Here is a 27,229-nt window from a genome sequence, read left to right on the forward strand (position 1 = left end):
GAGGGAATCGGCGGCGCGAGGGACGAGCGGGGCGAGCCGGAGCACAACAGCCCTTTAATTAACACCGGATGGGGGGCACAGAGGGGTTCCCCCCGGGACCCGACCCCGCAGGGTTCCCCGGGGCTCCCCAGCCCCAAAACAAACACAACGAAGGCACGGAGGAACGGGAACGCGGCTGGCAGCCGGAGCAGCGCCTGCTTGCTCGGAGCCTTCGCCGCGCTCAGCAGCAGTCGGCTTGGGCCGGCGCCGAGAAGAAATCCTCGGGGAGCTCTCCCAGGAGCCCGTCCAGGTCATCTGCGGGGGCAGAGGGGGAGCGAAAGGCGACCGTCGGTCCTGACGTGTGTACGGGGAGGAATCACCTCCGCGTGCTGGGGAACGTGGCAGGATGAGGCCGCCTCCAGCACGGGAAGGGGCTTCCAGAGGGTTTCTCCTGCAGGACACCGAGCTCCTTCCCCCCACCACGTCCCCCTCGCCCACGTCCCCCTCACCCATGTCGTAGCCGTCAGCTCCCCCGTGCTCCCCGTGCCCGGGCTCGTGGCTCCGTGGCTGCAGCCAGAGCCCCCGGGAGGCTGCTGCGGGCCGTGGCTGCCCGTCCCCGGCGGTCCCCAGTCCGCAGGGCCAGGGAGGTCCCGGGGGATCGGTGCAGGATGCTCCTGGAGCGACCCAGCCGGGGCAGGGACCTGCGAAACCCCGCACAGCAGAGATTCAGACACGCGGTGATCCCACGGGAGGATTTATCCATCCTGCCGAGCCTCCCGGAGCTTGTGCCCGGTCACCCCGCACCCCGCGAAGCCCCGGCGCACCGCGCCGCCTCACCTCCGGCTGCGAGAGGCTGCCCTCGGGCTCGGGCGGGTAGATCCTGAGCAGGTTGGCGGGGGTGACGTTGAGGTAGTGGTTGCGGTGGGACGGGGAGAAGACGCCCACCTGCGAGGACAGAGCCGCGGGGGGTCGGGGCCGGAGCTCGGAGCCGGCACGGGGACACCGGGGGCGAGCGGTGCCCGTGGCAGGAACGGCCCCGAGGGTGCTGCAGGCGTGCCCAGCGCCCCGTACCTGCTTCAGCAGCAGCACCGCGCCGGGCTTCAGCTGGCCCTGCCTCTCCTCCAGCAGCAGGCGGTGCACCGTGCCCTGCATCTCCCCTGCGGCCCCGGGGTGCCGCGTTACGGGGAGCCACCCGTGGGACACGTGGGGGTCCTCACGGCACGGGGAGGGCAAAAGGCATGGCCGACACGAGGCCTGACCCCAAAACGCTCACCGGTTGGGTCTCTGAAGACAGCCCCGGCGTCGACGTTGGTCCTGGTCAGGCTCTTGATCATCACGGCCATGCTGGGCACCTTGTTCTTCGGGAGCTGCCGTAGCGCCGCCTGCGGGCACGGGCCCCGCTCACGCCGCCGTCCCCGGGGGGACCTCGGGGCCAAGGGGGGGGGGGGGGGGGGCGCGGGGCCCCTCTCACCTTGCGCAGCACCATGACCACGCTGTAGGTCCGGAGGAAGCAGCTGGGGTCCCTCTCGTCCAGCCCCAGCTCCGCCTTCATGGTGAGCCAGGGCCCCTTCCCGAAATCCTCCTCGGGGGGCTGGGGGAGCTGGGCAGCTCCTGGGGGCACAGCGGAGCTGCCGTCACCGCGCCGTGGCCCCGGTGCCGCCGTCCCCGAGCCGGGCTCACGGGGAGGGGGGGGCACGGGGGGGGGGCCTTACCTCCGCCCGCACCTTCGCCACCGCCCCGTGCGCCGGCGCCGTGGGGGCCGCCACGAGGACCTGCTCCAGGAGCTTCCCGGCGTGCTGGGGGAGGCAAAACCGCGCTCACGCCCCACGCCTGGGGGGCAGCCCCACGCCGGGCTGGGGATGAAGCCCCCCGGGACCCCCCCGTGCCCCCCCCCCCCCCCGGCACCCACCTGCTGGGGCAGGATCCCCGCGGGGCCGGGGAAGCGTCGCGTTTTCCCCCGGGGTGGGAGGCGTGGGGGGGCCGGGGGGCCCTGCTGGCGGCCGCCACCAACTGCACCAGGTGGTTGGTGACCAGCGGCGTCGGCAGCCCCCGGGGGGCTCCTTGGGGGGGGGCGGCTCCCGGGGGGGGCTCCTTGCCCACTGACCCCTCCCTCGGGGCAGTGGTGGCCCTGGGGGGCTGCGCCAGGGGGGCCGCGCGCCGCTGCTGTGGGGCGCCCGCTGCCCCATGTTGTGGGGGTGGCCCCACGGGAGCGGGGGTCCTGGGGGGGCCGCCGCCGGCCGCCGTGGGTCTCAGCGCCAGCCTGGGCCCGGGGCCTGCTGTGGGGGGGGGGCAGGGGGGCGGCCGCCCTGCAGCCCCCCAGGCTGGGGGGGCGTCTCATAGCCCAGCCTCGGCTTCTTGCGGGCCCCCTGCGCCCCCCCGGAGCCTCGGCCCCCTCCAGCTCGGCGCAGGCGGCCAGCAGCAGCCGGTCGGTGGCCGGCTCGTCCTGGGGGCCACATCCCAGCTGGGGGGGCGGGGGGGCTGCGGCCTGGCTGCCCCCCCCGGCTCTGAGCTGCTGCCGGGGGGCGCAAAGCGATTCTCAGCGTCCTGCACCGCCGAGAGGAAATCCTGGGGGGGGGGGCGAGAGGAGGGCGGCGGTGGGGGGGCACAGGGACCCCCCCCCCCCCCCCACGTCCCTGTGTCCCCCCCCCAGGTCCCTGTGCCTCCCCTCCAGGTCCATGTAGCCCCCCCATGTCTTTGCCCAACCCCCAGGTCCGTGTCCCCCCCGTGTCCCTGTGTCCCCCCCACGTCCCTGCCCCCCCAATGTCCCTGTGCCCCCCTATGTCCCTGCTCCCCCCACGTCCCTGCCCCCCTCCGTGTCCCTGTGCCCCCCCCCCCATGCCCCTGCGTCCCCCTCCATGTCCCCGCCCCCCCCCCCCCAGGTCCCTGTGTCCCCCCCATGTCCCTGTCCCCCCATATCCCCGTGCCCCCCCCTCCGTCCCCCCCCGCCCCCTCACCTCATCCGCCAGGTCCCCGAACAGCTCCTGGAGGCGCCGGGCCTGCGGGAGAAGGGGAGGCCGTGGCGGGGGGGGGCTCTGAGGGGCCTCGGGGGGCACCGAGCCCCCCCCTTCCCCAGGGACCCCCGAACCCCCCCCCATGTCCCGCCCCCCCGGCCCGGCGGCGTTACCATGGCAGCGGCGCGAGGCGGAAGCGGCGGGGCCGGGGCTCGAACCCGCGGCCCCGGGAGGGGAAACGGGAGGGGGGGGGGGAGGGGGCGGGGCCGTGCCCTTAAGGGCCCCGCGCGCCGCCTGTCGGAGGGCAGAAATCCCCTCCCAAAGGGGCGGGGCCGCCTCCTGCACGCGCGTGCGTGTGCAAGGGCACGGGGCCGTGTTGCACACCCGCTGCGCGCGCGCTTCCTTTGCACAGCGGCTTGCCGCTCGCGCGCGGGGCTTTGCACGCCCGCGGTGCACGCCCGCGCGTTAAGCTTTCTGCTCCCCGATGGGCGCGCGCGCGTGCCGTTGCACACTCACGGCGCACGCAGGTGTGTAACCGCACAGCAACCTGTTGCACGGCCGCTCGTGCTGATGCGCATCCATGGTGCAGTCTTGTGTTGTTGCACGCTTGCTACATGCATGTCGTTGCACACTCGCTGCACACACGTGTGTCATTGCACACCCAGATGTTGCACGCTCATGTGTTGTTGCATGCTCACTACATACACGTCATTGCACACAGTGCACACACGTCTGTCATTGCACACCCATGTCGTTGCACGCTAACTGGACACTCACGTTATTGCACACTTACTGCATGCGTGTCCTTGCACCCTCACATGCCATTGCAAACTTATCGCACACTCATGTGTTATTGAATATTCACATCGTTACACACTCCTTCACACATCCATGTCATTGCACACTCATTACACACTCATGTCGTTGCATGCACGCTACACACACGTATAATTGCACGCATTCATGTTACCGCACACTTGTGTCACTGTATGCACACTATACATGTGTAGTTCCATGCATACATGTCATTGCACACTCCATGCACACACATGCCATTGCACACTCAGCACACACTCATATGTCATTGCATGCACACCGCACACACGTCATTGCAAACTTACTACACACTCACGTCATTGCACACTCATGTGTCATAGCATGCACAGTGCACACGTGTGTAGTCACACACACATTGTGCACTCATTGCACATTTATGTCATTGCATGCACACTACACGTGTGTCATTGCACACATGTGTTATTGCACACTCATCGCGCACTTGCATGTAATTGCACACTCGTTGCACATTCATTGAACGCTCACATGCCATTGCACAGTCACACATCGTTGCACTCTTGTTGCACATTTATGTCATTGCATGCACACTACATGTGTGTCATTGCACAAACGTGTTATTGCACACTCATTGCGCACTTGCATGTAATTGCACACTCATTGCACGCTCATTGAACGCTCACATGCTATTGCACAGTCACACATCGTTGCACACTCATTGCACATTCATTACACACTCACACAACACTACATACACAGAATTGCACACTCAGTGCACACTCAGTATGTCATTGCACGCTCACACATCATTGCACATTCATTGCGCGCTCATTGCATACACACATCATTGCACACCCGTTGCACGTTCACTGCACGCTTGCATGTCATTACACACTCGTTGCACGCTCAGTGCATTCATTCCATTGCACGCAAACGCGTGCTGCAGTACACTGGTTGCACACTCATTGCACACTCAGTGCTCATGCACCATCGCACACTCGTCGCACACATCATCGCACACATCATCGCACACTCATCGCACACTCATCGCACACTCGTCGCACACATCATCGCACAGTCGTTGCACACTCACGTGCCACTGCACGCGCCCGTGCTGTTGTACACTCGTTGCACACCCATTTCACGCACACCGCTGCACCCCAGTTGCACGCTCACGTTTCGTTGCACGCTCGTTGCACGCTCACACGCCCCCCCCCACCCCCCTTTCCCCTTTAAGCCCCCCCCCGGCCTCGCCCCGCCCCCGAGGGGAGGGGGAGGGGTGTGTGTGCGCGGGGGGGGCGGGGGGGGCGAGGCTATTTTTAGCGCAGGGTTCCGTCACGTGACGGCGAGTGACGTCACCGAATGTTGTTGTCGGGGCGGGCGGGGCCGGGCGCCGAAGATGGCGGGGCGGCGGGCGGCCGGCGGGGCGGCGCGGCCGGGAGGGGCGCAGGTACCGGGGGGGGGGGGGGCGTGCAACGGGGGGGGGGGCCGGGGAGCCGGGGGCCGGGCAACGCCTGGGGGGGACCCCGGGCAACGTGGGGGGGGCGTGCGGTGAGGAGGGGCCGGGGGGGGCCGTGCAATCGGGGGGTGCAAAGGCGGGGGGCAGTGCAATGCCGGGGGGGGCCTGGGGAGCCGGGGGGGGGCCTGGGGAACCGGGGGGGCCCGGGTAATGCGGGGGGGCCGCTTGTGGTGGGGGGGGGGGGAGTGTAACGCGGGGGGGCCGTGTGATGCCGGGGGGGCTGTGCAATGCGGGGGGGGGTGTCTGGGAAGCCGGGGGGGGCATGCAATGCCGGGGGGGCTGTGCAATGCCGGGGGGATTGTGTTGGGGGGGGGGGGGCGCGCGTTCCCTTGTGGAATGGTTTGGGGGGGGGGGGGGGGGCGGGGGGGCCGTGCGCCAGCGCGGCGGCTCCGCAGCCCGGGCCCTCTGCGAGCGGGGGGGCGCAGCAGCAGCAGCGGTATCGGCCGGGGGGGGGGGGGCACAGGCCGGCCCCCAGCGTGTGTGTCCGTCACCCCCCCCCACCGCTTCGCAGCCCCTTTGCCCCCCGGGGGTCCCGCGTGGGGTGCAGCCCCCTCCCCACTCGCGTCCCGGGGGGGGCTGCGCTTCGGGGCCGTGCTGCGCCCCCCCGCGTGCTGCAGAGCCTTGTGTAACGCTGCCGGCCGGGCCCCCCGGCACCTCCATCCCCCCCCCGGGCCCCCCCCCGCCTCCTCCATCCCCCCCCCCGAACCCCCCCCCCCCATCCCCTCCATCCCCCCCATTCCCTATTTTATAAGGGGGGGCAATGGGAGCTGATGCATGGGGACAAACCGGGGGGACCCCAAAATTGGGGGGTTTGGTGCTGGGGGGGGGGGGCGGTCCACAGGGTGCTGACCCCCCCCCGGGTCCCGCAGGGCTCCGCTGGCCGCGGGCAGGGTCCCCCCCCCCCGCGCGCTGCTGACGGCCCCCCGGGACGCCGCTCGCTCGCCCCCCCCAGCCTCGGCCTCTCCGCGCCCCCCGGCACCGCCGGCACCCGCCGGCCACCATGGACCCCCCCAGCGACGCAGGTGAGAGCTGCGGGGGGGGACACCCATATTTGGGGGGGGGGCACTTGGGGGGCAGCCCCCCATGCAGGGCATCGTCCCCGCGCCTTGCAGCCGGTCCCTGTGGCCCCATTGCACTGGGGGGTCCCCATTACATGGGGGGGCCCCGTGGCCCCATTGCATGGGGGTCCCGGTGTCCCCCCCCACTGCTTTGGGGGTGTCCCTGTGTCCCCCCCCCCATCGCACCAGGGTCCCCGTTGCTCTTTGTGCCTGGGGGGGCTCTTTGTGTTGCCCTCCCACGGAGGGGTCCCCATTGTGCTGGGGGGGGGGTCCCCTCGTGTCCCCCCCCCCCCCATTGCATTTGGGGGGGTCCCTGTGTCCCCCCGTTTTCCCGGGGGGTTCCATTCACGTCACCCCTATTGCGTTGGGGGGGGGTCCCCATTGTGCTGGGGGGCATCCCCGTGTCCCCATATTTTGGGGGGGGGGGGCTCCTCTCATCTCCCCATCACTTGGGGCCTCTGGGCAGCCCCCCTTTTTTTTTTTACCCCCCTAAAATTCAGGTGCCATGGGGGACACCTGGCTGGGGGGGCTGGGGACCATGGCGTGCCCCCGGGGGGGCATGGGGCCACCACCACGCGTCCTCAGCGCCCGCGGGGGTCCCCACGTGGGACAGGGCCGTGTCCGCCCCCCCCCCGGGCTGGGTGGGGAAACTGAGGCACGGCTCTGTTCGTGGTCCCCTGGGGGGCAGCACGCCGGTGACCCCCCCCCTTGTTCCCCGTCCCGCCACCCCATAAATTAATCCTAAAGGGAATTACCGGGGGGGGGGTTGGTTTGAGGGGGGGTGGGCAGGGGTCAGTGGGGAAACTGAGGCACGGCCCCGGGGACCCCTCGGGTCCCGCTGCTATTTGTAGCCCTGGCACGGGGCCGGTGTCCGGGGGGGGACACGCTCAGAGTGTGTATCCCCCCCTTGCTTCGTGCACACCCGGCCCCCCCCCGGCCCTATATCCCGCCCCGTAGCGCCGTGGGGCTGGCTCCCGTGGCCCCCTGCCCGCCGCCGGCACCCGAAATAGCCGCGCTGACGTCAAGCCCCCAAAGCGCCCCCCCCCCCCATGGCGTGTGAGGGGGGGGGGGACACGGGGGGGGCACCCATAAATATCCCGGCTATTAAAAGGCGGGGGTGGGATTAGCGCGTCGGTAAATAAACGTGGCGCTGCCCGTGGGGGGTTACGCACGGGCCCCCCCCCCCACACACACACCCATGGGGGGGTCCCCAGGGCAAGGGGGGTCCTCATTACGAGGGGGGGGTCAGTATTACGAGGGGGGTCCCACATCCCGCTGCCGGATGTTGTATGGGGGATGGATGGGGCACGGTGGGGTTTGGGCCCCCCCCCCCCCCCTTAGCATAAAAGGGGGGGGCCTTGGGGAAAGGGGGGGGGGGCCTCGGGGGTCTGGGTGAGTGCTGGGGGGTGGGGGGCGCCGCTTTTAGCTGGGGGGGCTAATCCGGGATTTGGTCCCTGATGCGGATTAACGTCCCGGGTAATTAATTAGGGGCTGTGGGGGTCCCGATGTGCCCCCCCCCATTTACACCTCCCCCCATTTATGCTTCGTCTCCATGCTCTATCTGTTTGCTGGGGGGGGGGGGGTTGTGTCACCCCCAATTCCCCCACCATTTTCTGGGGGGTTATCATGTTGCCCCCCCTATTTTTTTTTTGGGGGGGGGGGGGTGTCCCTGTGCGGGGGGGCCGCTCACTGGGTGCACCCCTCTCTCCGCAGAGGGGGGCCCGGCCGCGAGCCCCCGCTGGAGCTCCTGCCCCGCGCCCAGCTCCACGCCGCCCTCCCCGCTGCAGGTGAGTGCTGGGGGGGGCAGCAGCACCGGGACCCCCCCCCGTTAAATCTGGGACCTTTTTGCTTTGTGCCCCCCCGGGACAGGATGCACGGCACACCCAGCGCCCTGAGCATCCCCATGGGGGGGCACCAGGCTCTCTGCCCCCCCCCCCACATGGGGACTTTTGGGGTGCCCCCACCCTGGGGGGACCCGTTGTGACCCCCCCCATCCCGCCCCCCCAGTTATGGCCAGGAATACCCCGGTATTTTTAGTGCCCCGAGCCGCTTAGCGCGGCTGTAATCCCAAAGACTGTGCCGGGGGGGGGGGGGGGCCGGGGGGTCCTGGCTGCCCCCTGCCTGTTTTTGGGTGCCCCGTGGGGACACGGAGCAGGGGGGGCAACTTCTGCTTCTGCCCCCATAATTTCAGGGGGTCCCCAACGGGGACGGTGCCGGCAGAGGGACCCTGGTGCTGCACCCACCAGGCTGGGGGTGGGTGGGGGGCTTTATTTATTTCTTTACTTTTTTAACCGGGGGGGCACCGGGGGGGCAGCCGGGCTCTGTGCCCCCCCCGCCAGGCCCAGCTCCGGGCGGGGTCGGTGGCCCCCGCCAGCCCAAAACCACTTCAGAGGCGCCCCTAAGTGCAGGCTTGGCTCTGCCCGGCCCCTCCCGCCGCTATTTTTAACCCCCCCCCCCCTTTTAACCCGGGGGGGGGCGGGGGGTGGGGAACTGGTGCGTACTGGTCGGTGCTGGGGGGCACTGGTCTGTACCAGGGGGCCCGGCAGCTCCCGGCGCGGTGACGTCCGTGGGTCCGTCCCGGCCGCGCGTCAGTGCTCGGGGGGGGGCGCACGGGGGTGGGGGAGATGGGGGGCATCAGCATGCAGCGTGCGTGTGTCCCCCCCCCGCCCCCGCCTTCCTGTTTGCGTGGGGATCTGCCCCCCCCGCTGCTGCTGCTGTGCCGGGGGTCAGGGTCCTGTGTGCCCCCCCCGTGGTGTTTGCTGGTGGGGGGCGCTGAGCCCCCTCCCCAATTTGGGAGTGTGTGGGGGGCTGTGGGTTTTTTTGGGGGGGGGGGGCCGCTCTGTGCACCCCCTGCTTTCTGGCTGCTCCCTGGGCTGGTTGCTGCTGCCCCCCCCCAAAATGCCCCCCAAGTGTGCTCCGCGTGCTCCCGGTCACCCCAACAGCCCCCAGCTGCCCCCCCCCAGCCCTGAAGGAGCCCCCAGCTGCCCCCCCCAGCCCTGGGACACCCCCAGGATGCCCCCCCCAATGCTCCTCCCTCCCAGGGGGATGCCGCCCCATAACCGTGCCCCATTTACCCCCAACCTGTCCCCGTAAGCGTGCCCCAGCTGTGCCCCACTGCCCCCCCCCATAAGCATGCCCCTAGGGACTGCCCCCATTCCTAGGGCACCCCCCAGCTGTCCCCAACCCCCCCCCCCATAACCCCCCCACCCCCCTCCCACCCCATAACCGCTCCCAGCTGCCCCCCCGTCCCTAGGACCCCCCCCCCCAAACTGTCCCTTAAATGCACTACAACTTCTCCCCACACCCAGGACCCCCCCACCCCACCCCATAACCCCCCACCCAGCTTTCCCCATCCCCATGACCGCCCCCAAACCACCCCATAAATGTACTGCAACTCCCCCAACCCCTCCCCACATTCCCCCCATCCCCAGGAACCCCCCTAAACTGCCCCATAAGCACACTGCAACTCCCAACCAACCCTATAACCCGCCCCCCCCAGGACCCCCACCAACCCACCCTGTGACCCCCCCCATAACCCCCTATACCCCCCCCAACCCCACCCCCCCCCGGGACCCCCCCCAACTCACCCTGCGATGCTGCCATGACCCCCCCCCATGACTCCCCCATATCCCCCCCCCAGGACCCCCATAACCCCCCCCACACCCCTGGGACCCCCCAACCCGCTACCCCCATGACCCCATACCCCCCCCCATGACCCCATAACTCCCCCAATACCCCCCATGACCCCCATAACCCCTCTCAACCCCCTACACTCATGACTCCCGTACCCCCCCCATAACCCTCTCTGTGACCCCATGACCCCCCCATAACTCTCCCCATGACCCCATACCCACCCCACACACCCAGGACCACCCCCCATAACTCCCCCCATAACCCCACCCCACCATCCCTGGGATGCCCCCCATAACCCCCCCAGCCCACCCCACCCCCTGACCCACTCCAACCCCCTACCCCCATGACCCCCCCCCACACCCCCCATGACTTCCCATGACCCCATGGCCCCCATAACCCCCCCCAATCCCCTACCCCCAAACCCCCCCATAACCCCCCCCCCCAACCCCCTAGCCCCCAACCCCATGACCCCCCATGACCCCATAACCCCCCCCCTAACCCCCCAACCCCCTACCCCCATGACCCCATAACCCCCCCCCCCCATAACCCCCCAATCCCCTACCCCCATGACCATGAGCCCCCATGACCTCATAATACCCCCTACCCCCCCCCCCCCATAACCCCCCCCCCACGAACCCCATGACCCCCTAACCCCCACGACATGACCCCATAACATAACCCCCAACATGACCCCTGCTCCCATGAGCACCCCCATGACCCCATAACCCCCCCACGACCCCCATAACCCCCCAACCCCCTACCCCCATGACCCCCCATGACCCCGTAACCCCCCAACCCCCTACCCCAATGACCCCATAACCCCCCCATAACCCCCCTACCCCCATGACCCCCCATAACCCCCCCAACCCCCCATAACGACCCCCCACATAACCCCCCCATAATAACCCCCAACCCCCTGCTCCCATGATCCCCCCATGACCCCATAACCCCCCCCCCCATAACCCCCCAACCCCCCCTACCCCCCATGACCCCATAACCCCCCCCCCCCATAACGTGACCCCTCATAACCCCCCAACCCCCTGCTCCCATGACCCCATAACCCCCCCACGACCCCCATAACCCCCCAACCCCCTACCCCCATGACCCCCCCCCATGACCCCATAACCCCCTTAACCCCCCAACCCCCTACCCCCGTGACCCCCCGTGACCCCCATAACCCCCCTACCCCCGTGACCCCATAACCCCCCCCCCCAGGCCCGGAGGCGCGGGGCGTGGCGGAGGCGTGCGGGGGGCGCCGGGGGCTGGCGGCGGCGGCGCGGGAGCGGCAGCTGCAGCGGGAGCTGGAGGCCCTGCGGCAGCAGCAGCAGCTGCAGAAGCAGCGCCTCTTCGCCGAGTTCCAGAAGCAGCACGAGCACCTCACCCGGCAGCACGAGGTGCAGCTCCAGAAGCACCTCCAGGTGGGGCGGGGGGGGCGGGGGGTATTTGGGGGGGGGCGCGGGGGGTCTTAGAGGGGGTTACGGGGGGGTTAAGGGGGTTTGGGGGGGCGTATGGGTTATTTGGGGGGGTATGGGGGGTCTTGGGGGAGGTATGAGGGGTCTTAGAGGGTGTTACGGGGGGCTTAAGGGGGTTTGGGGGGGGTATGGGGGGTCTTGGGGGAGGTATGAGGGGTCTTAGGGGGGTTACGAGGGGGTTTAAGGGGGTTTGGCAGAGGTATGTTGATTTTTGGGGGGGGTATGGGGGTCTTGGGGGAGATATGAGGGATCTTAGAGGGTGTTATGGGGGGGGTTAAGGGGATTTGGGGGGGGTATGGGGGGTCTTGGGGGAGGTATGAGGGGTCTTGGGGGGGTTACGGGGGGGTTTAAGGGGGTTTGGGGGAGGTATGTTGATTTTTGGGGGGGGGTATGGGGGTCTTGGGGGAGGTATGAGGGGTCTTAGAGGGTGTTATGGGGGGGTTAAGGGGGTTTGGGGGGTTGTTTTTTTTGGGGGAGATATGAGGGGTCTTAGAGGGTGTTACGGGGGGGTTAAGGGGGTCTGGGGGGGTATGGGTTATTTGGGGGGAGTATGGGGGGTCTTGGGGGAGGTATGAGGGGTCTTAGAGGGTGTTATGGGGGGGTTAAGGGGGTTTGGGGGATTGTTTTTTGGGGGGGTATGGGTTATTTGGGGGGTATGGGAGGTTTTGGGGGAGATATGAGGGGTCTTAGAGGGTGTTACGGGGGGGTTAAGGGGGTTTGGGGGGGGTATGTTGATTTTTGGGGGGGGGTATGGGGGTCTTGGGGGAGGTATGAAAGGTCTTAGAGGGTGTTACGAGGGTTTTGGGGGGGTATGGGGAGTCTTGGGGGAGATATGAGGGGTCTTAGAGGGTGTTACGGGGGGGTTAAGGGGGTCTTGGGGGGTATGGGTTATTTGGGGGGAATATGGGGGGTCTTGGGGGAGGTATGAGGAGTCTTAAAGGGTGTTATGGGGGGGTTAAGGGGGTTTGGGGGGGTATGTTGATTTTTTGGGGGGGTATGGGGGGTCTTGGGTGGGAGTTGGGGGGTTTTAAGACGGTTTTGGGGACTTTAAAGTTTTTTTTGGGGGTATGCTTTTTTTGAGGGGGTATGGGAGGTCTTGGGGGGGGTTTAAGGGGGCTTTGGGGGGGGTTAAGTTTTTTTTTGGGGGGTGTATGGGGGGTCTTGCGGGGGTGTGTGGGGGAGTTGGGGGTTTTAAGGGGGGTATAGTTTATTTGGGAGGTATGGGTTGTTTGGGGGGTGTATGGGGAGTCTTGGGGGGGAGTTGGGGGGTTTTAAGAGGGTTGGGGGGCTTTAAAGTTTTTTGGGGGTCTTGGGGGGTGCTAGGGGGTTTTTAAGGGAGTTTGGGGGGGGTTGAACGTTTTTGAGGGGGATTAAAGTTTTTTTTGGGTGGGTTGGGGCATTTTAGGGGGGCTTGGGTTTTTTTTCTTGGAGGGGTTGGGGGAATTTTAAGGGGGTTTAGTGGGGTTTGGGTTGTTTTGGGGGGCTTTAAGGGGAGTTTGGGGGGACTTTAGGGGGTTTTAGGGATTTTTTTTTGGGGGGGTAAGGGTGTGTTGGGGGGGGTTTTAGGGGTTTTGGGGGGTGACGGAGCCATGGGACGTTGCTGATCCCGGGGTGACGGAGCTACGGGGGCGTCATCACTCGGGGGTGCTGGAGCCCCAGGCGGTGACCTCGGGGTGCTGGAGCTATAGGGGGGGGCTCCGGGGGGGGGCACAACCGAGGCACGCGGGGGTGATGGGGCCGGAGCCACGGGGGACGCCCCGGGGCAGCGCAGCAGGGACCCGCAGGGGGGTGACGGAGCCGTGGCGGGGGGGGGGGGGGGGGGGCCAGCCCCGAGGGGGGGGGGTCCAAAGGGGGGGTCCCCGAGCGTGCCCTGGCCCCGCAGCAGCAGCAGGAGGCGCTGGCCGCCCGGCGGCAGCAGGAGCTGGAGCAGCAGCGGCAGCGCGAGCGCCAGGAGGCCCTGGAGCAGCAGCGCCTGGAGCAGCTGCACGCCCTGCGCACCAAGGACAAGGGCCGCGAGAGTGAGCGGGGGGGGCCGGGGGGGGCATGGGGGGGGGCGCAATAGGGGCTGGGGTGGTATTAGGGGCTGGGGGGATATTAGGGGCTGGGGGGATATTAGGGGCTGGGGGCGCAATAGGGGCTCAGGGGCGCAATAGGGGCTGGGGGGCACTTATGGGGCTGGGGGGGATATTAGGGGCTTAGGGGCTGGGGGGGCGCATTAGAGGTTGGGGGGTTATTAGGGGCTGGAGGAGCAGTTATGGGGCTGGGGGTGTAATAGGGGCTGGGGGAACATTAGGGGCTGGGGGGGCAGTTACGGGGCTGTGATGATGTTAGGGTATGGGGTGGTATTAGGAGGTAGAATGATATTAGGAGCTGGGGGGGGCGATTATGGGTGTAGGATGGTAATAGGGGCTGGGGGTGTAATAGGGGCTGGGGGGGCAGTTATGGGGCTGGGGAGCAACATGGGGCTGGGATCGTGTTAGGGGCTGGGGGTGCAATAGGGGCTTGGGGGGCACGTGGGGCCGGGGGTGATGTGGGGCTTGGGGGGCAATGGGGACCCTGGGGCAAGTGTGGGGTGGGGGGTGCCATGTAGGGTGGGGGGCACAATATGGGGCTGGGGGTGCGATATAGGGGTGGGGGGCGCAATATAGAGGTGCGAGGCGCCATATAGGGGTGAAAAGTGCAATATAGGGGCGGGGGGGCACCATATAGGGGCTGGCGACAGGTGCGGGGCTGGGGTAGTTTCGGGGCCTGGGGGTGCCGTGGCTCCAGCAGTGGGGTCCCAGAGCCGGGGCCGGGCTTGGTGTGGGGCAGCCCAGCTGGGGGGGGGGGGGGGAGTGATCCCCATACTGCCCCCCCCCCGTGTCCCCCCCCAGGCGCCATCGCCAGCACGGAGGTGAAGCTGAAGCTGCAGGAGTTCCTGCTCAGCAAGGCCAAGGAGCCGGGCGCCGCCCCCCTCAACCATTCCCTCCCCCAGCACCCCAAATGTTGGTAGGTGGCCCCCAGCCCCCCCCCCCCCGCAGCGGGGGCACCGGGGGCGGGGTGTGGGGGGGGGGGGCACACGCAGCCGGCCTAGCGGGCGCTTCTCCCCCCCCCACCCCCACCCCAGGGCTCACCATACCTCGTTGGACCAGAGCTCCCCCCCCCAGACCGGCAGCCCCGGGACCCCCCCGTCCTACAAAGTGCCGCTGCTCGGCACCTACGACGGCCGGGATGACTTCCCCCTGCGCAAAACCGGTGGGTGCGCGGGCGGGGGGGGACGTGTTGGGGGGGCACAAATGGGGGGGACACATGTTGGGAGGGGACGGTGCACATTGGTTTTGGGGGGGGGGGTGCACATTGGGGGGGCGCATACGTTGGGGAGGACACAAATGGGGGGCACAGATGTTGGGGGGGCACACATGGGGGGGGACACGTGCATTGGGGGGGCACTGGGGGGGTGCGCACATGGGGGGGGTGTGCACATGGGGGGGCGCACACATTGGGGAGGGACCATGTTGGGGGGGCATGCACACATTGGGGGGGGTGCATATGCATTGGGGGGGGCACACATATTGGGGGGGCGCATACATTGGGGGTGGGCGCACACATGGACGCGTGCGTTGGGGGGGGCGGACACATTGGGGGGGGACACTGGGGAGGGACCATGCACATTGGGGGGGGGACACATTGGAGGGGGGGACACTGGGGGTGGGCACATGCGTGGGGGGGTGCACGTTGGGGGGGACACGCAAATGGGGGGGGACACACACATGGGGAGGGGATTACGCACGTTGGGGGGCGCACACGCACATCAGGGGATGTGTGCACGTTCACACGGGGGGGTGGGGGGGGGGGGGGTCACACACCGGGGGGGGGCCGTGCCGGGCTAACGCCGCCCCGCGGTGCCGCAGCGTCGGAGCCCAACCTGAAGGTGCGCTCGCGGTTGAAGCAGAAGGTGGCGGAGCGCCGGAGCAGCCCCCTGCTGCGCAGGAAGGACGGCGCCGTGCTCAGCACCTTCCGCAAGCGCGCCGTCGAGATCACAGGTTGGGGGGGGCGCACAGGGCCGGGGGGGGGGGGGCCGGTCACGTCGCCCGGGGAAACCGAGGCAGGGCCGTGCCACGGTGCCCCCCCCGCGCCCGCAGTGTCCTCGGTGTGCAGCAGCGCCCCCGGCTCCGGGCCCAGCTCGCCCAACAGCTCCCACGGCGCCATCGCCGAGAACGGCCTCACCGGCTCCGTGCCCAACATCCACGCCGAGGTACGGGGGGGCGCGGGGGGGTGCGACACACGCGTGTGCGCTGGGGCGTGCTCTGGGGGTGTGTGCGTGGTCGGTGCATGCGTGCACCGGGGTGCTCAGTGCATGGGGGGGTGCGTGGTCAGGGTGCGTGCAGGGAGCGTGTCGGTGCTGGGTGCATGGGTGTGATCAGGTGTGTGCACAAGTGTGATAGTGTGTGTGCATGCCGGGTGCACGAGTGTGATCCCGTGTGCGCGCTGGGTGCGTGAGTGCGATGGGATGTGCATGCAGGGTGAAGGAGTGTGACCAGGTGTGTGCACGGGTGTGATTGGGTGTGTGCACGCTGCCTGCATGAGCGTGAGCACGTGTGCATGCTGGGTTCATGAGTGTGAGCACATCTGTGCACGCTGGGCGCGTGAGCGTGATCGGGTGTGTTCATGCCGTGTGCACGTTAACGTGCTCGCGGTCAGTATGTGCGTGCTCAGGGCGCTGGGGCGCGTGCAGCCACGGCACTCGGTGTGAGCACGCAGCCAGCGCGTGCACACTCGGCGCATGTGTGCATGCAGAGGTGTGCAAGGTTGGTGTGCTCGCTGTGCACGTGCTAGCACGCGGTCAGTGCACGCTCATGGTGCAAGCAGCCAGCATGCGTGTGCACCCTTGGTACGTGTGTGCGTGTGGAGGGGTGCAAGGTCAGGGTGCTCGCTGTGCACACGCATGGTGCAAGCAGCCAGCACGCGTGTGCTCGGGGTGCACACCACCACCGTGTGCGAGCTCTGCGCGTGCACACCCGTTGTGCACCTTTAGGGAGCGCGCAGCTGGTGCACGCTCAGGATGTGCGTGCCGGGGGGGGGGCATTCACAGAGCGCACACGCGTGTGCCAGGTGTGCGTGGGCAGCACGTACACGCACGGGGGGGCACACACACGCGTGTGCGTGCTTAGGGTTGACAGACTACGCGTCCACACGTCGCACAAGCAGCGTGCGTGGGGTGGGGCTGTGCATGGCCACGTCACCGGGTGGGGGCACCTCGGGGTGCTGGGTGCCCCCCGGGGGTGCTGCCCCCCCCCACCCTCACCACGCCGTGCCCCCCCCGCAGCAGCTGCTGCCCCAGCCGCGGGCGCTGGCGCTGGAGGGGCAGCTCAGCCTCTACACGTCCCCGTCCCTGCCCAACATCTCCCTGGGGCTGCAGGGCACCGCCGCCGCCTCGCACCGCACCGTGAGCCAGGGCTGGGGTCCCTTGGGGGTGGCACGGGGGGGCTGGGGTCCCTTGGGGGCGGCACGGGGTCCCTGTGTGCCACGGAGGGTGGCGTAGGGGTCTGGGGTCCTTTAGGGGTAGCACGGGGGTCTGGGGTCCCTTATGGGTACCACGGGGGTCTGGGGTCCCTTCGGGGTGACGCAAGGATCCTGTGCCCTGTGGGGGGTGGCACAGGGGTCTGGGGTCCTTTAGGGGTGGCAGCGGTTCTGGGGTCCCTGAGGGGTGTCGCAGGGGTCGGGGGCCCTTTAGGGGTGGTGGCACAGGAGTCTGGGGTCCCTTAGGGGTTGCGTGGGGACCCCACACCCCCGGGGGTTGGCATAGGGGGCCAGGGTACTTTAGGGATGGCACCGGGGTCTCTGCGCCCTGTGAGGGGGCGGCACGGTGGCCTGGGGTCCTGTGGGGGTGGCACCTGGGTCTGGGGTCCTTTGGGGTTGCACGGGGACCCTGCGCCCTTTGGGCTCGGTGCGTGCCTCAGTTTCCCCGCAGTGGGAAGCAGGGGCACTTTGGGGAGGGGGGGGGCATTTCGGGGTGCTACAAGATGGGTGGGGAGGGGCAGAATCTTTTGGGGGCTGGGGCCGCGCTCTGCACCCCCTTGAGGTGCTGGGGTGGGGGGGGCAGAGCATCCTCCCCCCACCCCCTGTCCCCAAGTGGATACCAGAACCAATTTTTTTTGTGGGGGGGGTGGGGTCCTGCAGGCGTCCCCCAAGCTGTCCCCGCAGGCGGAGGCCGAGCGCCCGGCGGTGGCGGCGCTGCGTCCCGGGGCAGCGCTCAGCGCCAAGTTCCTCAGCACCTCGTCCATCCCCGGCTGCCTGCTGGGGGTGGCGCTGGAGGGGGACCCCCCCGCCGGCCCCGCGTCCCTGCTGCAGCACGTGCTGCTGCTCGAGCAGGCGCGCCAGCAGAGCACCCTCATCGCCGGTGAGCCCCCCCCCGAACCCCCCCACGTCGCGCCCGGCCCTGCCTCAGTTTCCCCTCCTGGCCTCGCTCCCCTTGGGGAGCCCACAACCCCCTGGGGGCGTCACTGGGGCCCCTCCATCACCCTGGGGGTGTCATCAGGGCTCCCCCAGCCCCCTGGGGGCATCATCGGGGACCTCCCCAGTCCCTTGGGGACATCATTGGGGGCCCCCCCGGTCCCCTGGGGGCATCATAGGGGACCCTCCATCCTCCTGGGGGGGCATTATTGGTTTCCCCCTGGGTCCTCTCGGGGCATCGTTTGGACCCCCCCAGTGCCCTGGGGGCATCACTGGGGACTCTCCGTCCTCCTGGGGGTGTCATTGGGGTCCCCCCAGGTCCCCTGGGGGTGTCATTGGGGACCCCCCCCAGTCCCCTGGGGCCATCATCGGGGCCCCCCCATCCCCCTGGGACCCCCCCCAGTCCCCTGGGGCCATCATCGGGGCCGCCCCATCCCCCTGGGACCCCCCCCATCCCCCTGGGGGCATCATTGGGGTCCCCCCCCGGTCCCCTGGGGACATCTTCGGGGCCCCCCCATCCCCCTGGGACCCCCCCCATCCCCCTGGGAGCATCATTGGGGTCCCCCCCCGGTCCCCTGGGGACATCTTCGGGGCCCCCCCATCCCCCTGGGACCCCCCCCAGTCCCCTGGGGGCATCATGGGGACTCCCCCATCCCCCTGGGAGCATCATTGGGGTCCCCCCAGTCCCCTGGGAGCATCATCGGGGCCCCCCCAGCCCCCTGGGACCCCCCCCAACAAGTCCCCTAGGGGCATCACGGGGACCTCTCCATCCCCCTGGGGGTGTCCTGGTGCCCCCCCGGTGACGGCGCCGTGCCCCCCCCCCCCGCAGTGCCGCTGCACGGGCAGTCTCCGCTGGTGACGGGGGAGCGCGGGGGGGGGCGCGCGGGGGCCCAGCAAGCTGCCGCGCCACCGGCCCCTGAGCCGCACGCAGTCCTCCCCCCTGCCCCAGAGCCCCCAGGCGCTGCCCCACGGCGCCCGCCAGCACCACTACGACGGCCAGCAGGGCAAGGTGGGCGTGCGGGGGGGGGTATGGGGGGTGGGGGGGGGGTATGGGGTGGGTATGGGGTGGGCACGGGGTGTGGGGTGGGTATGGGGGGGGTGTGGGGTGGGTATAGGGTGGGTATAGGGCAGGTATGGGGTGGGCATAGGGCATGGGGTGGGCACAGGGTGTGGGGGTTGAGTGGGGGCACCATGAGGGGTATGGGGTGGGCGCAGGGTGGATATAGGGTATGGGGGGGGTATGGGGTTCGGGGGTTGGGTGGGGTGGGGATGGTGAGGGACATGGGGTTGGGATGGGGTGGGCACAGGGCAGGGGGCGGGCATGGGGGGATGTAATTTGGGCATGGGGTGGGTGTGGGGTGGACGTGATGTGGTTATGGGATGGGGTGAGATGTGGTGGGCTAAGAGAACGGGATGGGCAGGGGGTGGGTATGGGGCTGCAGTGGGTATGGGGTAGGTATAGGGTAAATGGGGTATGGGGCAGCTATAGGGCCACAATGGGGTATGGGGGGCACAGGGCATAAGGTGGTGTAAGTGGGGTGGGGGCGCGCTGTGGGCATGGAAGGGATGTGGGGTGCACATGGGGTGGGGGTGCTGGGAGCCCCCTTTGGGTGCCCCCCCCTCACCGCTCCCCCAGCTGCTCCCCCAGGCGGGGGAGCTGGCGCGGCAGCCCCCCACCCACCCCGAGGAGACCGAGGAGGAGCTGACGGAGCAGCAGGAGCCCCCCCCGGGGGGCGAGGGCCCCCCCCCCCGGCCCCCTCCGCCTCCTCCCCTCCCCGGACGCCGGGGACCCCCCCGAGCAGCCGCAGGAGCCCGAGGGCTGTGGGCCCCCCCCCGAGGAGCCGGGGGACAGCGGGGACGAGGCCGAGACCCCCGGGGGCACCGAGGTTGCCGAGCTGGGGGTCGCCTACAAGCAGGTGGGAGCCGGGGGGGGCACACGTCGGGTCCCCCCCCATCACCCCCACACGAGCATCCTTTGCACGAGCACCCCAAATTTGCACGAGCATCCTTTGCACGAGCACCTCCTGTTTGCACGAGCATCCCCGCTTTGCACGAGCATCCTTTTACTCGAGCACCCCCCTTTTGCACACCCCGCCTTGCTCAAGCACCCCCCAATTTACTTGAGCACCCCCCCTTTTGCGCACACCCCCGCTTTGCTCGAGCGCCCCCCTTTTCACCTTCCCCTTTGCTCAAGCACCTCTCTTTTGCACCCCCCCTTGCTCAAGCACCCCCCAATTTACTTGAGCACCCCCTCTTTGCTCAAGCACCCCCCCCTTTTGCACAACCCCCCCTTGCTCAATCACCCCCCTTTTGCGCCCCCCCCCCCCCCCTTGCACCCCCCTTGCCGCCAGCTCTCCGGCCAGCCGCGTCCCTGTCCCCCCGTCCCCCCCCCCCCCATTTGTGCCGCCCCCCCCTGGTGCCGCAGCGCTGACTCGGAGGGGCCGCTGACTCATCCCCCCCCCCCCGCCAGCCTCCCGGCTCAGCCACCCCCGCGCCGCCCCCCCCACCCCTGCGGCCCCCGCCGTGACTCATCCCCCCCCAACGCCCCCCCCTTCCTGCCCCCCCCCTTTTCCCATCCCCCCCCCTTTTCCCATCCCCCCCCCCTTTTCCCATCCCCCCCCCTTTCCAGCTGGCAATGCACGGCGAGAAGGGGGCGTCCTGGGGGGGGGGGGGGCACACTGACGGGGGTCTGCCCCCCCCCCCCAGGTGTTCCCCGAGGCGCTGCCCCCCCTGCCCCTATACCCCGCGGCCCCCCTGGGCCTCCTGGCGCTGCCCCACGCCGCCCTGGGCCGCACGCAGTCGTCCCCCGCCAGCGTCAAGCCCCCCGACGCCCCCCCCAAGCACCTCTTCACTACAGGTAGGGGGGCGCTGGGGGGGCTGGGGGGCTTCATGTGATATGGGGGGTGGGGGGGCTGTGGCCCTCGGTGTGCTTGGGGGGGGGGGTTCTGTGTGTCCCCAGTTCTGTGGGGTGCCCCCGTACCTGTGGGGTGCCCCCTTTCTCGGTGGCCCTATCCCCCAGGGTGCCCCACTGATCTGTGGGGTGCCCCCTGTGCTATGGGGCGCCCCAGTTTTTGGTGGTCCCCTGGGGTGCTGAGTCCTCTGGGGGGCCCCTATTCCATAGGGTGCCCCGCTGTGGGATGCCCCCTGTCCTATGGGGTGGCTGCGTCCCATGGGGTGCCCCCTGTCCCATGGGGTGCTGCGTCCTCTGGGGGGCCCCTATCCCAAGGGGTGCCCCGTTGTGGGGTGCCCCCTGTCCCATGGGGTGCCCCATTTCTTGGTGGTCCCATGGGGTGCTGAGTCCTCTGGGGTGCCCCTATCCCAAGGGGCGCCCCGTTGTGGGGTGCCCCCTGTCCCATGGGGTGTCCCCATCCCTTGGAGCTCCTCGGGCTGTCCCTTTCCTACAGGATGCCCCATCCCCTGGTGGTCCCAGGGGTGCCCCATCCTATAGCAGGGGCCCTGCCCTATGGGGTGCTCAGTGGTCCTTGGGGTGTCCCTATTTCACGGGGTGTCTGTGTCCCACACAGTGGCTGTGTCTTATGGGGTTTCCCATCCGCTGGTGGTCCCAGGGGTGCCCCATCCTATAGTGGGTGCCTCTATCCCATGGGGTGCCCCATCCCCTGGTGGTCCCAGGGGTGCCCCCGTCCTATGGGGTGCCCCTATCCTATGGGGTTGTCCCTGTCCCACGCAGTGGCTGTGTCCTATGGGGTTCCCCATCTCCTGGTGGTCCTGGGGTGCCCCCGTTCTATGGGGTGGTCCCGGGGTGCCCCAATCCCCAGCCCCCCCCCCCTTGGAAGCCCCCCGCCTGCCCCATTCCTTCCCCAGCCCCCGTCCCACGGGATTCCGGTGCGAGGGGAGGTGAAGGAGGGGGGGTGGGGGGATCCCGGTGTGTGTGTGGGGGGGTCCCACATGCCGCCCCCCACCCAGGCGTGGTGTACGACACCTTCATGCTGAAGCACCAGTGCACCTGCGGCAACACCAACGTGCACCCCGAGCACGCCGGCCGCATCCAGAGCATCTGGTCCCGGCTGCAGGAGACCGGCCTGCTGGGCAAGTGCGAGGTGAGGGGGTGCCGGGGGGGGGGGTGTGTGTGTGACCGTGTCCCCCCCCCCCCCCCCCCCCCTTATTTTGGGGAGGGGGCTTCACCCCCGCCTCGCCCCGCAGCGCATCCGGGGCAGGAAGGCGACGCTGGAGGAGATCCAGGCGGTGCACTCGGAGCACCACGCGCTGCTCTATGGCACCAGCCCGCTCAACCGCCAGAAGCTGGACAGCAAGAAGCTGCTGGGTGGGTGTCGGGGGGGGGGGGGGGGCGGGGGGGCACCGGGGGGATTGATTTTGGGGAAGGGGGAGGGGGGGGGACCACCCCCACCCCCTCCCCGTCACGGCGCGCTCTGCCCCGCCAGGTCCCATCGGCCAGAAGACGTACGCCGTGCTGCCGTGCGGGGGCATCGGGGTGAGTGCTGGGAAAACGGGGGGGGGACGACACACACCGGTGTGCCCCCCCCCCCGGCACCAATATTCGTGCGTGCCCCCCCCCCCCAGGTGGACAGTGACACGGTGTGGAACGAGATGCACTCGTCCAGCGCCGTGCGCATGGCCGTGGGCTGCCTGCTGGAGCTCGCCTTCAAGGTGGCCGCGGGGGAGATCAAGGTGAGGGGGGGCTCTTGCACGCTTATGGGGGGGGGGGCCACGGGGCTCCTCGTGCCCGTTTGCACGCGTGGCGGTGCTCGTGCACGCTGGGTTAGCTGGGAGGGGGGCGAGCCTCACGCACGCTCGTGTGCATGCGTGCGCGCGCCGGCTCTGTGCGCGCTGTGCTGGGGACTTGTGCAAGCTCACGTGGGTGTGCACAGCGCGGTCGCACGCATGTCAGGGTGTGCGGTGGTCCTCGTGCAAGCTCAGGGGTGTGCCTGCCGGGTTTGCGCTTACGTGGCCGCGCGGCGGTGCTCGTGCACGCTTGTGCGTGTGCCACCCTTGGGGCTCTCGTGCACCTGGTGCACGCTGCTGTGCTGCACACTCACTGCTGTGGGGGGTGCCCCTCGTGGGCGCTTGCATGTGTGTGCACCGCCCTCGTGCACGCTCACCTGGGGGCGTGGTGTGCCCTCGTGCGCATGTGTGTGCGTGTGACTGTTGCACGCTCACGTGGTGGTGCAGCGCTCCTTGTGCACGCTTGTGTGCGCAGCTCGCACGTGGTTGGTGGCACCAGTGCACGCGTGCACACCGTGCTTCTGCATGCCCACACTGGTGCACGCTCGCACGAGCCTTGTGCACGCCCTCGTGCACCCCGGTGCCCGGAGCCCCCCCCCCGCGTGCCCCCACCCCGGGGTGCCAGCACCCACCCGCGCCCCCCCTGTCCCCACAGAACGGCTTCGCCGTCATCCGCCCCCCGGGGCACCACGCCGAGGAGTCCACGGCCATGTGAGTGTGTGTGGGGGGGATTTTGGGATGGGGGGGGGATTTGGGGATGGGGGGGAAGATTTGGGGCTGGGGGGGGCCTCGCTCACCCCATGTCCCCCCCCCCCCCCCCAGGGGCTTCTGCTTCTTCAACTCGGTGGCCATCTCGGCCAAGCTCCTGCAGCAGAAGCTGAGCGTGGGTCGGATCCTCATCGTCGACTGGGTGAGGGGCTGGGATTGGGGGGGGCCGGGGGGGGGTCCTGAGGCCGTGTGTGACCCCCCCCCCGTGCCCCCCCCCCCCCCCCCAGGACATCCACCACGGGAACGGCACGCAGCAAGCCTTCTACAGCGACCCGGCCGTGCTCTACGTCTCCCTGCACCGCTACGACGACGGCAACTTCTTCCCGGGCAGCGGGGCGCCCGAGGAGGTGCGGGGCGGGGGGGTCACCCCATTGCCCCCCCCCCCCATAATATCCCCCCCCCCCATCTCACGGCCCCTCCCGTGCAGGTGGGCAGCGGGCTGGGGGTGGGCTTCAACATCAACATCGCCTGGACGGGCGGCGTGGACCCCCCGATCGGCGACGTCGAGTATCTCACCGCCTTCAGGTGGGCGGCTTTGGGGGGGGGGTCCGGGGCATTTTTGGGGTGCCCTGACCCCCCCCCCCCTCACTGTGTGTGCCCCCCCCCCCCCCCAGGACCGTGGTGATGCCGATCGCCCGCGAGTTCGCCCCCGACGTGGTGCTGGTGTCGGCCGGCTTCGACGCGGTCGAGGGCCACTTGTCCCCGCTCGGGGGCTACTCGGTCACCGCCAAGTGTGAGCGCGGGGTCTTTTTTTTGGGGTGGGGGGCCCATCCCGTCACCCCCCCCCCCCCCCCCATTATTTTGGGGTGTCCCCCCCCCCCTCCAGGTTTCGGCCACCTGACGAAGCAGCTGATGACGCTGGCGGGCGGCCGCGTGGTGCTGGCGCTGGAGGGGGGCCACGACCTGACGGCCATCTGCGACGCCTCCGAGGCCTGCGTGTCCGCCCTGCTGGGGGCTGGAGGTACGGGGGGGGGGGCACCCCCGGACCCCCCCACCCCACCGACACCCCCACAGGGCGGGGGGGCGCCGCCTGCCTCGGTTTCCCCGTGCGCTCAGGGCCGGAGCTGCGCCGCGCCTCAGTTTCCCAACGTGTGGGGATGGGGGGGAAGCAGCGAGGGGGGGTCCTGGGGAGGTTTTTTTTTTTGGGGGGGGGGTGTCCTAGGGTGTTTTTTGGGGGGGGGGAGGGGGTCCTGATGGTGGCTCCCTCCCCAGCTGGAGCCCCTGGACCCGTCCCTGCTGCAGCAGAAGCCCAACGTCAACGCGGTGGCCACCCTGGAGAAGGTCATCGAGATCCAGAGTGAGTCCCGGGGGGGGGGGGGGGGGGTTGGGGGTCCCCAGGGGGGTTTTGGGGTCACCGGGGGGGTCCCGGCCATCAGGGGGTGTTTGGGGGGGGGGTCCCCGGGTTCGGGGGGAGGTCCTGGGGAGGGTGACCCTGCTGCGGAAGGGACCAGGGGGTTGCTTTCACCTTGGGGGGGGGGGATACAGGGAGGGGTCTGCAGGGGTGTCCCTGTCCCGGGGGGGCGTGAGGGGGGGTCCCTGGGGCTGTTCTGGTAATGGGGGGGGGGCAGGGAGGGGGGGCCAGGGCTGTGCTGGTCATGGGGGGGGGGTCCCTGGGTCTGTCCTTCCCATGGGGGTCACAGGGGCCCCTGGGTCTGTCCCCACCTTGGGGGTCCTGGGGGGGGTCCCTGGGACTTTCCTTCCTAAGGGGGGGGGGTCCCTGGGTCTGTGTCCCCACCACCACCACAGGGGGGTCCTGGGGGGGTCCCTGGGGGCACCGGGGGGGGGGGTCTCTGTTGGGGTGCGCCCCCTGGGTCCGGACCCTCGAGCTGTCCCTCCTTTGGGATCCGGGGGGGGGGTCCCTGGGTCCTTCCTTCCTATGTGGGGGGGTCCTGGGCCTGCCCTTCCCATGGGGGGGGGGGGGTCCTTGGGGGGGGGGGGGGGTCTGTGTGGGGGTGGGACCCCCGGGACCTACCCCCCCCCCCCAGCTCTGTGCTCCCTGCACGTGTGTGTCCCCATGTCCCTGAGGGGGGTCCCCATGTCCTTTTGGGGGGGGGGGAGGCCGTGCCTTGGGGGTGTCCCTATTTTTTTGTGTGGGGGGGTCCCTCCCCCCCCCCGCGGGTCCCCGTGCGGCAGCGCCGTGTCCCCTCAGGCCAGCACTGGGGGGCCCTGAAGCGCCCGGGGGCGGCGGTGGGCTGCTCGCTGCGCGAGGCCCAGGCCGGGGAGGCCGAGGAGGCCGCCACCGTCAGCGCCCTCGCCCTGCTCTCCGTGGGGGCCGCCGACCCCAGCCCCAGGTAACGGGGGGGGGGGCACCCCCTGAAGTGGGGGGGGGGGCACACGGGGGGGGCACGGCCCCGCTCTGATGCCCGCTGTGCTCCCCCCCCGGGCAGGTCTGCGGAGGAGCCGATGGAGGCCGAGCCCGTGATGTGAGGGGGGGGTCACAGCTGTACCCCCCCCCCCCCCCATGTTTTTGGTGGGGGGGCCACCGGTAAGAGGATCGCTGGGAAGAGGAGAGAAACACACACACACAAAAAAACACAGAAAAAATAATAATAAAAAAAAAAAAAACGCACCAAAAAATAACTAAAAAATACTAAAAAAAAATAATAAATTAAAAAAAACAAAGAAAAAATCAAAAAACAAACAAAAAGGTAAAAAAACCAAAAAATGTTAAAAATAAAAAGTAAAAAAATCAAACAAAAAAGACACAAAAAAAATAAAAAAAACAACCAAAAAAACCACAAAAAATCAAAAAAATCAACCAAAAAAAACACAAAAAAAATCAAAAAAATAAATTAAAAAATCAAAAAAAAAAGACGAAAAAAATCCCGAAGCGGAAGGAAAACCGGAAGGAGGAAAACACAAAAAAAAAAAAGAGGAAAATATTTTCTTTTTCTATTAAAAAGCAGAGAAAACCCACAAAAAACACCCCCCCCCCGTCCTGTTCCCCCCCCCGCGGTGTTTGCGGTCGTGTCTCGTGCAGCAGCGGTGCCGCCCCCCCCCAACCCCCCCGGGGCCGTCCCGGCCGCAGCCTTCCCCAAATTTCTAATTTTTTAAACGTTTTTTTCCTCATTTTCTCCTTTTTTTTTTTTTTTCCTCCCCCCCCCCCTCCGGCATCCGCCCCCCCCTCCGTGCTGCGGGGGGGGGGGGGCGACGGGGAATAATTTGTGCCTTTCATTAATTTTTTTTAATGCCTTAATTCCCCCCCCCCTCCCCCCCGATTATTATTATTTTTTTTTTTAATTTTTGGGTTTTCTTCCCAAATTTTCACTATACATTTTTTTTCCGAGGGAGACTGCACAAGCACGGGACGAGCCCCCCCCCCCCTCGCTCCCCCCCCCCATGACCAAGGCTTTTTATTTTGCTGGGGGGGGGCTCGCCCCCGCCGTGCATAACGGGGCCCTGGGGGGGGAAAAAAGGACAAAAAAGGAAGAAAAAAAAAAAAAAAGAGGAAAAAAAAAAAAACCACTTTCCTGTTACTTCACCAGCCGAAAGGGGGGGGGGGGGGGGACACACTCGGAGCGATTTTAGCTTTAAAAAAGAGAAAAAAAGGACAAAAAAAAAAGACAAAAAAAGGTATATAATTTTATTACAGATGTATTATTTAATAGTATTTTTTTAATGGGTCGCACCGGCCGCGGGGGGGGCGGGGGGGGGGGGGGGCGAGGATGGGACTGGCGCTTCGGCTGTAAATTATTGGGGGGGGGGGCTTCGGGGTGCCCCCCCCCCCCCCCCCCGTTACCCCCCCTCGTCCCTGTGTGCGTGTGGCCGTGTCGCGCTGTGGGGGGGGGGGGCGCTGCCCCCCGGGGGGGCTGCTTGGGGGTTGGGGGGGCACCCTAAATTTCAGGGGACCGGGACACCCCCCCCCCCCCCATCATTTCTTACGGGGTGGGGGGCACTGAGCTCGGTCCTGGGAGGGGGGTC

General features: G+C 68.3%; 2 protein-coding genes across 5 annotated transcripts; one reads left to right on the forward strand and one right to left on the reverse strand.

Annotated features, from left to right (window-relative positions):
• Positions 1-36: 36 nt before the first annotated feature.
• Positions 37-3,191, reverse strand: HROB (homologous recombination factor with OB-fold). Of its 4 annotated transcripts, none has more exons than XM_066981686.1 (10): positions 3,104-3,191; positions 2,934-2,975; positions 1,889-2,544; positions 1,692-1,775; positions 1,451-1,590; positions 1,253-1,361; positions 1,051-1,136; positions 817-924; positions 489-680; positions 37-294 (listed from the first exon to the last, which is right to left on the reverse strand). In XM_066981686.1, the coding sequence occupies exons 3-10, from the start codon at positions 2,163-2,165 to the stop codon at positions 55-57; spliced, it is 1,236 nt and encodes a 411-aa protein (XP_066837787.1). In that variant the 5' UTR covers positions 2,166-2,544; positions 2,934-2,975; positions 3,104-3,191; the 3' UTR covers positions 37-54. The 4 variants fall into 4 exon arrangements, with proteins under 4 accessions (XP_066837787.1, XP_066837786.1, XP_066837789.1 ...); XM_066981685.1 differs by having other exon boundaries at positions 37-333; XM_066981688.1 differs by lacking the exon at positions 1,051-1,136.
• Positions 3,192-7,854: 4,663 nt separating this feature from the next.
• Positions 7,855-26,913, forward strand: HDAC5 (histone deacetylase 5). Its single transcript, XM_066981418.1, is given in 27 exon segments — positions 7,855-8,089; positions 11,151-11,353; positions 13,290-13,425; positions 14,281-14,395; positions 14,514-14,641; positions 15,298-15,429; positions 15,529-15,641; positions 16,716-16,832; positions 17,567-17,786; positions 18,669-18,708; positions 18,710-18,848; positions 19,476-19,605; positions 19,607-19,755; positions 20,546-20,696; positions 21,764-21,897; positions 22,001-22,121; positions 22,240-22,289; positions 22,379-22,486; positions 23,196-23,251; positions 23,363-23,450; positions 23,536-23,655; positions 23,736-23,833; positions 23,923-24,041; positions 24,135-24,266; positions 24,519-24,605; positions 25,458-25,599; positions 25,696-26,913. Coding segments are annotated over 27 exon segments (3,303 nt in total). The 3' UTR covers positions 25,736-26,913.
• The last annotated feature ends 316 nt before the right edge of the window (positions 26,914-27,229 follow it).

This window comes from Anser cygnoides, chromosome 22 (genome assembly GCF_040182565.1).
Source record: "Anser cygnoides isolate HZ-2024a breed goose chromosome 22, Taihu_goose_T2T_genome, whole genome shotgun sequence".
In the NCBI taxonomy this organism is placed as follows: domain Eukaryota; kingdom Metazoa; phylum Chordata; class Aves; order Anseriformes; family Anatidae; genus Anser; species Anser cygnoides.